The following is a 14,341-nucleotide window of genomic DNA, read 5'->3' as shown; positions in this document are numbered from 1 at the left end:
TTTTCCTCCCTTTTTCTTTATTGGACAGCTTACAGTGTAAATAAAGCCAGAATATGTGGAGGGTGGAGAGATATGACATGCAACAGATGTTTGAATTAAACTGGGGGAGTAACGTTAGGATTATATGGTGTCTTAACCATTAAGCCACCGGATATTGTTTTGCCTATTTAAGATCTGTCTTAATCTAATTCAGAGTGAGGATTGTGATAAATCTTGTACAAGAAGCAGGTTTTTTCAAAAGAGAATAATGTAGTGGAGTTTTGGTTAAAGCACTGGACACAAACGCTGATCGAGCTAGAGATTAATAAAAAAGATTATTATTGATCAATAATGGGAAAAGGTTGACACAAAGTTTAATCATTCCCTGTCCCAACAGCACAGAGTCGGGCTGAGCCGTTCATACAGCAAGGGACAAAGAAATGAACGCAGATTGGTTAAGATACATATCAGCTTATGATTACAACACCCACAAGATATACATACATACATACAGACGTCTCCTTAACCTCTGAACCCGGACCTCCTAAAGCATGAACAGTGGGCTTCCTCAATGCATAACAAAAGCACATTTATTTCTAATAACACAATCAATATCATAGGAGAAACTCAACTGAATGAGTCGTCAACTAATGATGGTAAATTAAAAATGATAAACCGCCCATTTAATCTTCTATCACATTCACAGTGCAGCACTGTATGCTGACGCTTTAATGACGCCCCGTGTATCTGCTTCATTTCCCAGCGTTCACCTCCATCCACCTAATCGCCACCGGTGTGTCTTGTTTCCTCGGGGCGGGGCTGCTGTCCTTCCTGATCTACGTCTACTGTCAACGTTTCCACAAGCCCTCGCAGGAGTCTGCCGTCATTCACCCCACCACCCCGAACCACCTCAACTATAAGGGCAACACCACGCCAAAGAACGAGAAGTACACGCCCATGGAGTTCAAGGTACGTGATCATCAGAGGGCTTCGTTTCTAAATATTTAACAGATGAAAGTAAAAGGGACTGTTTACCTGGTCTTACTCACATGCACAAACACACCCAATGTTAATGTTGAGGATTCAAGGGCAGTGAATGTGATTCATGTTTTATTTAGAGCCTTTATTCATGCATTTATCTCAATAGAGCGCTAACCACAGAAGATGAATTACTGTTCATTTTTATTCCTCCTTGCTCTTATACAGAACTTATAGGCTTTAAGCCTTTCTACCTGCCCACAAACCAAGTCCTTATTAATGGGCCCCATTAACTTTCTAAAGCATTAGTCAGCCCTTGACCTCCCCTCTGCTATCGCTCTACTGTGCATTCACATTTACAGCAAGTCAAGAAACTGTTTTCACCGGAGATTCACAGACTTTCAGTGCAAAGTTATGTCCTGTTCTCTGCGATTTCTGTTGTTTGCTCCCTAACCGATCGCTGATTCAGGGAGATGATTGATTTTCCTGTCACTGTAAAGTGCTTCAAAGCAAGCTTGTGATAAACAGCTGGGTTCAGTTTGATCTTTGTCACCACCATTTCATTTTTTGTCAGCATGGACGCTCCAGGCTTTTTTCTCCTAATCACTGATTTAAGTTAATTAAATTCTCTGATCTTACACCAACCACTTTTGTCTCATGACTGTTGCCCACGTTGTTTTCCCAAGTTGAACTTGATACTCCAAAATATATTATTCTGCATTTCAGAAGCAGCACAGTGATTCATTTCTTTCTCTTATATTCGGTCACATCATCCAAAATCAGCGACTGCATCCGTCTTACCTTGAGAGTGTTGGACAGGTCGCCGTCGCTGCTGAGTCTCTGTGGTCACAGATCAGCTCAGATCATGAAACGATATAACAAACAGATGTTTTGACATCGCTTTCAGACACATAGTGAACATGCCTATCAGGAGACGACATCACATTTCCTGTTGACACTAATCCATCGCGCCTTACACACTTGTTGCATCTCAGACTGCACTGTGAGGTGATTGTCATGGCTTCCTCTGCAAAACTGCATTTTGGGTGAAAATGTGTTTTTTGATGTATAACAGCTTCCTGATCCAACGACACAGTCGACAGAACCATTTAGAGTCTGTGGGGCTTCATGTTATGTTAAACTAATACTGTGGATCAGGAAGTGAAAACACTGTTTGACTGACCCTGATGATGTCATCAGGGTTATATCACGCTGAGCTTGAGGATATTTGACAGAAAGCCTGAGTTAAAGAAAAAAGCTGTGCTGTTTAAAGCCCATACAGTAGCTGGGTGCAAGCTGGTGCTGTTGGCGCTGCGCTGCTGGTGTGCAGGGTTACTGGGAGGATGTTTGAATGCACAAGAGAAATGTGTAAAGCAGTCATTCAAACGACATTTGGATTATGTCATTTAAAAAAAAAAAAAAAAAAGTTGATGTAATTATGTCTCCTCTTTTTTCATCAATGAATATAGAGATTTCGATTGATATTGTCACCATTTTTGTTTTTAAAGTCATTTTTTGGCCATTTTTGCCTTTATTAGAACCAGTCGAGATAGACAGGAAACTCAGGGCGGGAGGAGGGGAACGACATGCAGCGGGAGTCAAACCGGGGACTCTCTGCTTCATCATGGGGAAAAGAGGTTGAATGTATTTCATCACGATTCACATTAATGAAGTTAACACTAGCTGGTAGACTACTGTTTACCCCACAATCATCAAGGTGTATAAAATAAAATTAGTGTCACTGTGTTTGTGAACTTTTCTGTAAAATCCTGTCTTAGATATTATAAACGGCTGTGTGGTGTTTTGGCAGCTGATAGGCCTTCACTTTATGGACGTATTATTCAAACAGCACTTTCTGGATTGCATTTCATCTTCTAAATGGCACCCCCTGCTTTTGTTTTAACCCAGAGCTATTTTCGGTGTCTGACATCAGCTATCAAGTGCCAGCAGGGATTCATCTTAACCTTTGCTATCAATGAAGCCGTACCTAAAGATCCTACCAAAGCGTGGCAGGAACATGGTGCCCAACCACAACGACCCGTCCCCGTCTTTTTGATCGCGTCAGCCTCCTGACACTTGCCGTCCTTGCCGTTGTTGTTGCTGGTGTGTGGACACCGCGCTGACAGCCGCTGTGGTGTTGAGAGCCTGAACTCATTAGCTTTAATGACCAGAGGGGGCGGCCAGCCTATGCTGGATCTGCAGCCGATGTCACTGTGCTCCACTACAGCGCTGTTTATCCAGCAGGTTCCCTCTCCTCCAGGCCAATTTATGATGCCCAGCGTTGTGTATTTCACCGACTCTAACCTGATTATCTTCCTGCCTCAGTCCCCAGAGCTATTCAGATGGATTACATTAGTCTAATGCTTCCCCTGGAAAGTGTTTCACCTTATGTTCAGCTTTTACCAAGACTCAGCAATTGCATTAGAATAAAATGTGGGTTTTAGACTTGTTTTTATTTAAGAGAGCTGCAGTGAATTCCTTCCATCTCGTATATTAGTGTATTGAGTAAGCTTGACATGAACTAAATTAAATTTGTTCAATTGGTTTGCTTTGGTTATGAATACACTTGCAGCACACAAGCTATAACCTCAACACTAGTGCAGGTGTTTTATTCTTGCCCTGCACACTGTGCCCTGCACAGTGTGTTTTATTCTGCAGGGCAAGAATAAAACACACTGTAAACAATCTCTATCAGTTCTGGCTATAATTAAGTCCTCAAAACTTTATTTTCAGATAATAACTGAAAACATCTTCCAATGAAAAACCCAACCCTCGCCCTTGTTTACAGGATTTTCCTGAAATGAGAGTCTGTATCCAGTGTTTCCCTTGGGTGGCTGCTTTGTAGCTGTAACAGCAGGAGAGCTGTGAGTGCGAGGGCCAAGACCAGCCTCCCTGCCGTCAGCAGCAGACACCCTCGCCAGATTGAGTGCATTTAAAAAACATATTTTGGGCCTGACTTTCAAACGTTTGGGGTCGGTGTCTGTCCATCTTTGGTTTTCTAACACTTGTTGGAAAGCTTTTATTGCACTTAACGTAACGAGTTGTCAACCTGTCTCTCCTCTGCTGTGTGTAGGGAGAAGACACACACACACACACACACACACACACACACACACACACAGTGAAATAGAAAGCAGAGGAGAGGAGACTGTACGTGACCGTTAATGACAGCAAAACGCAGTAGAGACTCTCACACTCAGCTGAAATGAAACAAGTGCACATAAATTAGGTAAATGACTTAAATAGAATATCTTGTTTTTTAAATTTTGGTTTCTTGGGGGAGGCGGGATGTGACTGTAGAGGAGACTGGTATCTTAGAATAGAATAAGCAGATATTTTAGGAAATACGTGACAGCTGATTGTCATTGGAAACAGGTTGAAGTATTTTGTTGCTTTGGCAGGTTTTATTTTAGAGGATCAGTTCAACATTTTGGAATACGCTTATTCGCTTTCTTGTATGGTTAATATGAAGCTACAGCAAGTGGACAGTTAGCTTAGCACAAAGGAAAACAGCTAGCCTGTCCAAAGTCCCAAAAATTTAAAATCTAGAGCTATTCTTTAAAGACAAACTTAAAAAACTTGATTAGACACAGAAAATCTTTTAGCAGGACAGATATGTTTTCCTCGTCAGAGTTAATTCAGTCAATTTTTTGAAAATATTCATGAATATTACATGTGATGGATAAGCTGTAAGAGTGGAGAGTTTAATCCAACTTTTTTTCTCTGCTGTCATTCCAGACACTGAACAAAAACAACTTGCTGCCAGATGAAAGATCCAACTTCTACCCAACACCGCTGCAGCAGACGAACGTCTACACCACCACCTACTATCCCACAGCGCTCGGCAAGTTCGACTACCAGCCCAACTCCTCCCCTTCGCCATGCAGGACCTACAACCACAGCAACAACAGCTGAGACACGCCCCACAACTGGCTCTCCCGCTCCCCCGCCCCCCCTGCCGCCGCCCCAAACGAACACCACCCCAATGCCATGGTGACATAACTGAACCGACATGAACTGAAATGTTTCTCAGAGCCAGAGGTTCCTCCGTTCGCCATCGCCCCTCTCCTCACCCCCGTAGTCTCTTCCGCATGGTAGGGTTTGTGTTTTCAAGGGCGTTTCTGGAACTTTCCATTAGAAGACGTGGGTTTGGACAACAATGCCCATGTCCTGGTGCAGTCAGGGACTGATGCAACCAGCTCGGGGGTGTTATTTTAAGGGCCTGACTTGACAAAGCAGTGTCAACCCGGAGCTTTGTCTTCATGTGGGGATCCAGTGGAAAACCATGAGTCATGGCTTTAGACTGATTAATGTGACCTGAACACCTCAGCGCAGGTGCTGAGTCTAGAATCCACAATTGCAGAAAAGAACGAGAACAGAACATTTAAAAAAAAAAAAAAATCCATTTCTCTGGAATTGGGTCACCGCTTTACGCCTCTCCATTTCAAGCCCCATTCTCAGCCTGTAATGAACTTGGAGTCCCTCGACAACAAAAGCAGTTACTGAGAACAAACAGCGCATATCATTACATCCTTGCCACACAGCACGGCACGAGAGAGCAACAACAAAAGAGAAAACTCAATGAAGTCGATGATGAAATAAATTAGAGATCAATATCAGCTTGGTTCTTCGGGAGCGGATGCACACCCTGCATTGTTGGAATTTCACGTGACAGAAAAGATAAGAACTTCAGAGTCGATTTAGTGTTTGAATGGATGTTTGGAGGAGTCGCAACGCTAAACATCAGCCTGAGGTGGAGAGAAATAATCTCTAAAATCTGCCTGTGATCGGAGTCACGCCTTTTGCGGACAAGGACGTTCATTCGTAGAGTCGAAGCAAGGGGGGTTGTGGGACGCGGTCTGAAATGTACATAAAGCTTTGGGAATGCCTTGGGTGCCTGTATGCAATAGAGGGCAGGGGCGAGGTTTGTTTCCTTTCTATTTCTTCTGTTTTATTTTTTCCCAAGAACAATAAAGACTTCTGAAAGAGAATTGATTGATTCTCCAATTGATTCTCCAAAGGATGCATCAATTCTACTGAGTGTTAAATAGCTCGGTGGTCATATCAAATATGGCCAGTGTGCTGAACAACTGGATTGGGTTTTCTATGATGGTAGAATAAGCTAGTAGACTGGCACTTGTTCTTTTTTTTTTCTTTTTTTTTAGTGTTTGTTTTTTAAGATAATTGTTTTATGCTCTGATGAGCTGTAGCATAGGAGGACATATTTTGTTAAATAAGATATAGCTGATTAATTGTTGTTTCTCTAATTTCACTTCAATGAACAAACACATTCCTTTTGCTTTCTTGATTTTTTTTTTAAACAGTTTGTCGCATCTTCAATACCTGAAATGTTAACACGAAGAAAAAGATTACTGATATGGTTTTTACAAAAAAAATTATTGTAACAAAACATTTATTTGGCCCTGCTTGAAAAAGAAGAACAAAAAAACACAAAAAAAAGTAAATTATGCTTGCTTAGAAGTTTGCCTGTGTGAAGATCAAACTGAGTGCATGTGTGTGTAGATGTGTGTACATGCAAACACATGTACTCTATGTGTGTCTGTATGCCTGAATGAGCAAAGGGGTGTAACTGTATTTTGTACAATGTAAATGCTTTCATACATATGACTATATATGAGAAGACATTTGTTTTGTTTTTGTTTTATTCTTTGGTGCATTTTGTTTCCACATTCTGTCACTGACACTCCAGGCACTCTACTGGTTTTTCTATATTTCATGTATGAGATGTTAATCATTGTAAGTTAAAGCATCGCACCTCTGGTTCCCACAGAGGTGGAACAGACTCTATTTATAGTCAAAGCTTGGTTTATAAAAGGGCATTTTCACAGCTATATTTTATTATTATTGCCTGATCGATGAATGCTAACCCAGCAATGCTTTTCACATCAGCTACTGTACATGCACGAGATGAGAGCTCTATCTGTATATAGGAGCGACAGCCTTCTGCAGCCCATCTAATGACCCTGAAGAGGATCGTGTAAATGTATCTGTATATTGTATAGCTAACACTGTTTGTTTAAAAAAAAAGCCTTATAGTTGTTTAAAAAAAAAAAAAAAAAAAAGTGCAGCAGCTAAGTACACACCAACCATGAGGTTTGTTTGGGGACAGAGCTCCACAATGTGACCCAACTGCCTGTGGCTTACGACCTTTCCCAGCTGCTCAAACATCAAATTTCCAGAGAGACACATGAACCCCGGCTGAAAATAACTCAGCATAGCACTGATAATATGAGAGAGTATCAAATAGTACAGACAGCTTCTGAATTCAGAATTCAGAAGTCGGCTTTTTGATCAAAGCTAACCCTCTATTGGCCTGTTGTGAAAGCCTGCCGTCTGATTGGTCAATTTTGAGCTCTGTCCCCTGCGATGTGAGGCTCTGTGCCCTTCTATGCAACTTACCAGGTGTACTGTTAGACCTGTCATGTAGACTGTAATCACTGCCTTTTAGACACTGTGAATTTTTTGGTACCCTATATTTTTGTATATTGTACATTATAAAGGATAATAAACCTTGATGCCAACGCACCCGGTGTGGCTAGTAAGCTCTGTTGGAGTTACAGTTTTGGGGAGGATTTGAATTTTTTTTTTTTTTTTTTTTTTAAAGGCTGACATTTGTGGTATTTTTAAACTGAAGGTGTCAATAAAGAGTTGAAGATGGTGCGGTCTGACCTCTCTGCAGATATCTATATATATCTTTCTCAGTGGTTTGTCCTACTCTCTGCCAGTTGGCTCCGGAGCTTCTTCAGCTGTGCAGGAGTGAATAAAGTCTGTGCCACTGTAAGTCAATAGAGTATGTCTCATGAAGATGTGTAAGGTTCAGTCAGAAAGACAGCTTCTCCCTTCTCTCCTCCTTTAATCATTACTCCATCTAAACCAAACACTACCTTGCCACTAATTAAAATTCAAAAGTTTCAAAAAGAGTGAACCCCCCTGGTTCACTCCATCCATCAGAAAGGCTAAAACTCCCCTCTCGTAAACACACAGGAGCCAATTACCCGACTTTGTGCTCTGCTGTCAACCAGCCCAAGGCTCATACTTTGGAATACGGTAATCACAAAAAGCGAATGTCTACACACTGTCTACACTTGTGGACAGTGTCTCTGCTCATAACAGTTTGTTGGCAGCTATTTGCAGAAATAGCACTTGAGAAATGAATAATAAGGTTAGTGTTCAACACTCTATCAACACTTCCCCTGAAGAGACCAACAACACGACATTTTATTTTATATCTGTTTAGTGATCAACTGTTGTAGCTGCTGCCTTTGAGCCATAAACATGGCTGTAGCAAGTCCATGTGCGACCTTGTCCTTGCTGCTGCACCTTCTGGTATGAATTGGTGGGACAGTGTGGAACGTGTTAGACCCTCCAGAAGCTCATCACTGACAGGGGAACTGAGGAGCTTGCAGAGGGGACTGGACTTCCTGACAGGGATACAAGTAATAAAAGTAAACAAAATTAACATTAGTCTTAGCCTTTATAAGAAACTATTTTTTCTCTAAATGTCTATACGGGCATATTAGAGATATGCTTCTACACGTTCGGACACGTGTCACTGAAGTGCATCCTTTCCCTTCATCCCCAGAACAAATGATTGCAGTGCTGGAATCCTTCACTGTATGAGAAGAGGGGAGATGGATGGCACAAATGAGCCAAGTAGTCAGGGTGTGTCCAGCAGAGTGCCTGTGGATCACTGCTGGTGCCAGTGGCCTAGACACCAGCACTCTATCATGACACCACAATGATTCTGCTGTTGTGCAGAATATCAAGATCAAAGCTGGAGAACAGCTACTATCACACAGGACAGGAAAAGACACTCAATGAAATCATAAAACATTCTGTGTGCACCCTCACATAAATAACTGAGTGTACGGTTTGTTTTTTACACAAGAGCAACTATATCATGGGCTGAGAGCAGCTCACCCCTCATCCCCTAAAACACGCACATGCACACAGATGTGTACACACGCACACAAGTTCACATGTTTCTACTGTGTATGTCCTTCTCATTCAGCCCAAGCTGCACCTCTCAATTAGAGAGAGCAGCCTCTATGCAGTTTTATTAATGGTCGCAGTGAAAGCATTAATCAGTTGGTATTCTGCTGACAGACAGATGCAATGATTGGCACTCTGGCAGGGAGCCAGAAGGAGGTCGCCAAGAGGAGGCTGTGGGCTGGAAAGAGGCCGCTCAGATAAAACAGTAGAGGAATACGGGCGGAGACGACGGCAAAGGACACGCGCTCGATTTTATAATTCACCCTCTGTGTGACAGTGAAGAATTAAAATGACAGTGAAAAGGAGACAGGGAAAACACTAGCTTTGGCTTTATGATGATCGCCAAGGGAGTAGGTTTGCTTAAGGATGGAAGTTTGGAGTAAAGTAATATTAGATCATTCCAATGTGATACAATCTCTCTCCAGGCTAGCAGTCAGGTTGGTAGCAGGAGTAAACATGATATGGTGGATATATGTATGTATGTGTTTAATTTCTGTCAAAAAAATCCCATTAAAATTTTACCATGACTAAAATGAATTTTTTTTATGCCTTACTGTACTATGACTTTTTAGCACCTTACTATAAAATTATGTTTATATGCCTTTATATACTATGGTGTTTTTATGCCTTATTATACTATGATGTTTTTGTGACTTGATATACAAAGTCATTTTTATGCAGTACTATACTTAGACGTTTTTAAGCCTTACTATACTATGATGTTTTCAGACGTTTTTATAGTTTACTATACCATAAAATGTTTCATGACATTTCATGCGTGTGCCTGTGCATTTACGTTTTTATGCCTTACTATACTATAACATTTTTTAATATTTTTAAACCTTATTATACTGTGACGTTTTTTTCATGTTTTTATGCCTTACTATACTATGATGTTTTTTCAAGTTTTTTTGGTTTACTATACGGTGAGGTTTTTTCACGTTTTTATGCCTTAATATACTATAACATTTTTCAATATTTTTAAACCTTACTATAGTGTGATGTTTTTTGATATTTTTAAGCCTTACTATAGTATGACTTTTTATGACATATTATGCCATACTATATACTTATGTCGTTTTTTAATTCCTTTCTATACTATTACGTTTTTATGAAGTTTTGTGCCTTACTATATTATGAGGTTTTCACGCCTTACTATATTATGAAATTTTTTGACATTTTTATGCCTTACTATAATATAACATTTTATGACGTTTTTATGCCTTGTTATACTATGACATTTTTGGACGTTTTTATGCCTTTCTATACTATGATTTTTTGTGACATATTATGCCTTACTATACTATGACGTTTTTATGCCTTACTATACTATGAAGTTTTTTGGTATTTTCATGCCTTACTATACTATGACGTTTTTATAGCTCACTATACTATTACGTTTTTTTCACGTTTTTAGGCAATACTATACTGTGACTTTTTATGCAATATTATGCCTTACTATACTATGACTTTTTGGACATATTATGCCTTACTATACTATGACGTTTTTTGATATTTTTATACTATGATGTTTTTTGACGTTTTATGCCTTACTATACTATGACGTTTTTTGACGTTATTATGCCTTACTATACTATGACGTTTTTGGACATTTTTATGCCTTTCTATACTATGACTTTTTATAACATATTTTGCCTTACTATACTATAACTTTTGTTTAATATTTTTATACTATGATGTTTTTTGACGTTTTTATGCCTTACTATACAATGACGTTTTTTCACGTTTTTAAGCCTTACTATATTATGACTTTTTATGACGTATGATGCCTTACTATACTATGACGTTTTTTGATATTTTTATGCCTTACTATACTATGACGTTTTTTGACATTTTTATGCCTTACTATATCATGACTTTTTATGACATATTATGCCTTACTATACTATGATGTTTTTTGATGTTTTTATGCCTTACTATATTAACACATTTTTTTCACGTTTTTATGCCTTACTATACTTTGATGTTTTTTGACGTTTTTATACCTTACTATACTATGACGTTTTTTCATGTTTTTATGCCTTACTATATCATGACTTTTTATGACATATTATGCCTTACTATACTATGATGTTTTTTGATGTTTTTATGCCTTACTATACTATGACGCTTTTTTGATATTTTTATGCCTTACTATATATGTTTTTTCACGTTTTTATGCCTTACTATACTTTGATGTTTTTTGACGTATTATGCCTTACTATACTATGACGTTTTTTCATGTTTTGATGCCTTACTATACTGTGATATTTTTTGACATATTATGCCTTTCTATACTATGACCTTTTTTGATGTTTTTATGCCTTAATATACTATGACGTTTTTTGACATTTTTATGCCTTATTATAATATGACTTTTTTTAAATATTTATGCCTTACTATACTATGATGTTTTTTTCAAGTTTTTATGCCTTACCATGCTGTGACGTTTTTTGATGTTTTTATGCCTTAGTTTACTATGACGTTTTTTGACATTTTTATGCCTTATTATAATATGACTTTTTTGACGTTATTATGCCTTACTATACTATTACGTTTTTTGATATTTTTTTGCCTTACTATACTATGACGTTTTTATGCCTTACTATACTATGATGTTTTTTGGCGTTTTTATGCCTTACTATACTATGAAGTTTTTTGGCGTTTTTATGCCTTACAATACTATGACCTTTTATAACATATTATGCCTTACTATACTATAACATTTGTTTATGATTTTAAGCCTTACTATACTATGACTTTTTTTGATATTTTTATGCCTTACTATACTATGACTGTTTATGACATATTATGCCTTACTATGCTATGACTTTTTTTGATATTTTTATACTATGATGTTTTTTGACGTTTTTATGCCTTCCTATACTATGACGTTTTTTGACGTTTTTATGCCTTACTATACTGTGATGTTTTTGGACATTTTTATGCCTTTCTATACTATGACTTTTTTATGCCTTACTATACTATGACGTTTTTATGCCTTACTATACTATGAAGTTTTTTCATGTTTTGATGCCTTACTATACTATGATGTTTTTTGATATTTTTATGCCTTACTATACTGTGATGTTTTTTGATATTTTTATGCCTTACTATACTGTGACTTTTTATGACATATTATGACTTACTATACTATGACGTTTTTATGCCTTACTATACTATGACTTTTTATGATATTTTTATGCCTTACTATACTATGACGTTTTTTTCACATTTTTGGACTTTACTATATCATGACGTTTTTTGACATTATTATGCCTTATTATACTATGACGTTTTTATGCCTTACTATACTATGACGTTTTTTGCGTTTTTATGCCTTACTATACTATGACGTTTTTTGACATTTTTATGCCTTACTATACTATGACGTTTTTATGCCTTACTATACTATGACGTTTTTCGACATTATTATGCCTTACTATACTATGACGTTTTTATGCCTTACTATACTATGACGTTTTTTGACGTTTTTATGCCTTACTATACTATGACGTTTTTATGCCTTACTATACTATGACGTTTTTTTCACGTTTTTATGCCTTACTATACTATTACGTTTTTTGATATTTTTATGACGTGCTATAGTTGTGTTTCTATGCCTTACTATACTATGACATTTTTGGCATTTTTGGGCCTCACCATACTATGACGTTTTTTGACGTTTTTATGCCTTAATTTACTATGACGTTTTTGACGTTTTTATGCCTTACTATACTATGACGTTTTTATCACATTTTTGGACTTTAATATATCATGACGTTTTTTGACATTATTATGCCTTATTATACTATGACGTTTTTATGCCTTACTATACTATGACGTTTTTTGACATTTTTATGCCTTACTATACTATGACGTTTTTATGCCTTACTATACTATGATGTTTTTTGGCGTTTTATGCCTTACTATACTATGACGTTTTTTACAATTTTATGCACCTTACTATACTATGACGTTTTTATGCCTTACTATACTATGACGTTTTTTTCACATTTTTATACCTCACTATACTATTACGTTTTTGATATTTTTATGACTTACTATAGTTGTGTTTCTATGCCTTACTATACTATGACGTTTTCTGGCATTTTTAGGCCTCACCATACCATGACGTTTTTTGACATTTTTATGCCTTACTATACTATGACGTTTTTTTTATATATTTATGCCTTATTATACTATGACGTTTTTTTCACGTTTTTATACCTTATTATACTATGACTTTTTATGACGTATGATGCCTTACTCTACTATGATGGTTTTTGACATTATTATGCCTTACTATACTATGACGTTTTTATGCCTTACTATACTATGATGTTTTTTGCGTTTTTATGCCTTACTATACTATGACGTTTTTTGATATTTTTATGCCTTACTATACTATGACGTTTTTATGCCTTACTATACTATGACGTTTTTTGACGTTATTATGCCTTACTATACTATGACGTTTTTATGCCTTACTATACTATGACGTTTTTTTCACGTTTTTATGCCTTACTATACTATTACGTTTTTTGATATTTTTATGACGTGCTATAGTTGTGTTTCTATGCCTTACTATACTATGACGTTTTTTGGCATTTTTAGGCCTCATCATACTATGACGTTTTTTGACATTTTTATGCCTTACTATACTATGACGTTTTTTTAATATATTTATGCCTTACTATACTACGACGTTTTTTTACGTTTTTATGCCTTACTATACTATGACGTTTTTTGACGTTTTTATGCCTTACTATACTATGACGTTTTTTGACATTTTTATGCCTTACTATGCTATGACGTTTTTATGCCTTACTATACTATGACGTTTTTTTCACGTTTTTATGCCTTACTATACTATTACGTTTTTTGATATTTTTATGCCTTACTTTAGTTGTGTTTCTATGCCTTACTATACTATGACGTTTTTTGGCATTTTTATGCCTATTATACTATGACGTTTTTGACGTTTTTATGCCTTACTATACTATGATGTTTTTGACGTTTTTATGCCTTACTATAGTATGACGTTTTTCGACATTATTATGCCTTACTATACTATGACGTTTTTATGCCTTACTATACTATTAAGTTTTTTGATATTTTTATGCCTTACTATACTATGACGTTTTTCTGCCTTACTATACTATGATGTTTTTTGGCGTTTTTATACCCTACTATACTATGACGTTTTTTACAATTTTATGCGCCTTACTATACGATGACGTTTTTATGCCATACTATACTATGACGTTTTTTTCACGTTTTTATACCTTACTATACTATTACGTTTTTGATATTTTTATGACTTACTATAGTTGTGTTTCTATGCCTTACTATAATATGACGTTTTTTG

The 14,341-nt window shown here is 37.1% G+C and overlaps 1 protein-coding gene across 5 annotated transcripts in view; it reads left to right on the top strand.

The window, feature by feature from the left end:
* The window catches only part of sema5ba (sema domain, seven thrombospondin repeats (type 1 and type 1-like), transmembrane domain (TM) and short cytoplasmic domain, (semaphorin) 5Ba), a 173,942-nt gene extending 166,439 nt beyond the window's left edge, over positions 1 to 7,503 (top strand). For all 5 annotated transcript variants that reach the window (XM_087174992.1, XM_087174994.1, XM_087174991.1 and 2 more), the window contains 2 exons: positions 743 to 948; positions 4,696 to 7,503. In XM_087174992.1, the coding sequence (XP_087031118.1) occupies positions 743 to 948; positions 4,696 to 4,872 (383 nt within the window). In that variant the 3' untranslated portion in view covers positions 4,873 to 7,503. The remainder of the gene's footprint in view (positions 1 to 742; positions 949 to 4,695) is intronic.
* Positions 7,504 to 14,341: the final 6,838 nt, after the last annotated feature.

Source organism: Seriola lalandi, unplaced genomic scaffold (genome assembly GCF_002814215.2).
Source record: "Seriola lalandi dorsalis isolate HSWRI2012SDOR001 ecotype SW California unplaced genomic scaffold, Sedor1 jcf7180002054406, whole genome shotgun sequence".
In the NCBI taxonomy this organism is placed as follows: domain Eukaryota; kingdom Metazoa; phylum Chordata; class Actinopteri; order Carangiformes; family Carangidae; genus Seriola; species Seriola lalandi.
This window is presented reverse-complemented; position numbering and strand designations above follow the sequence as displayed.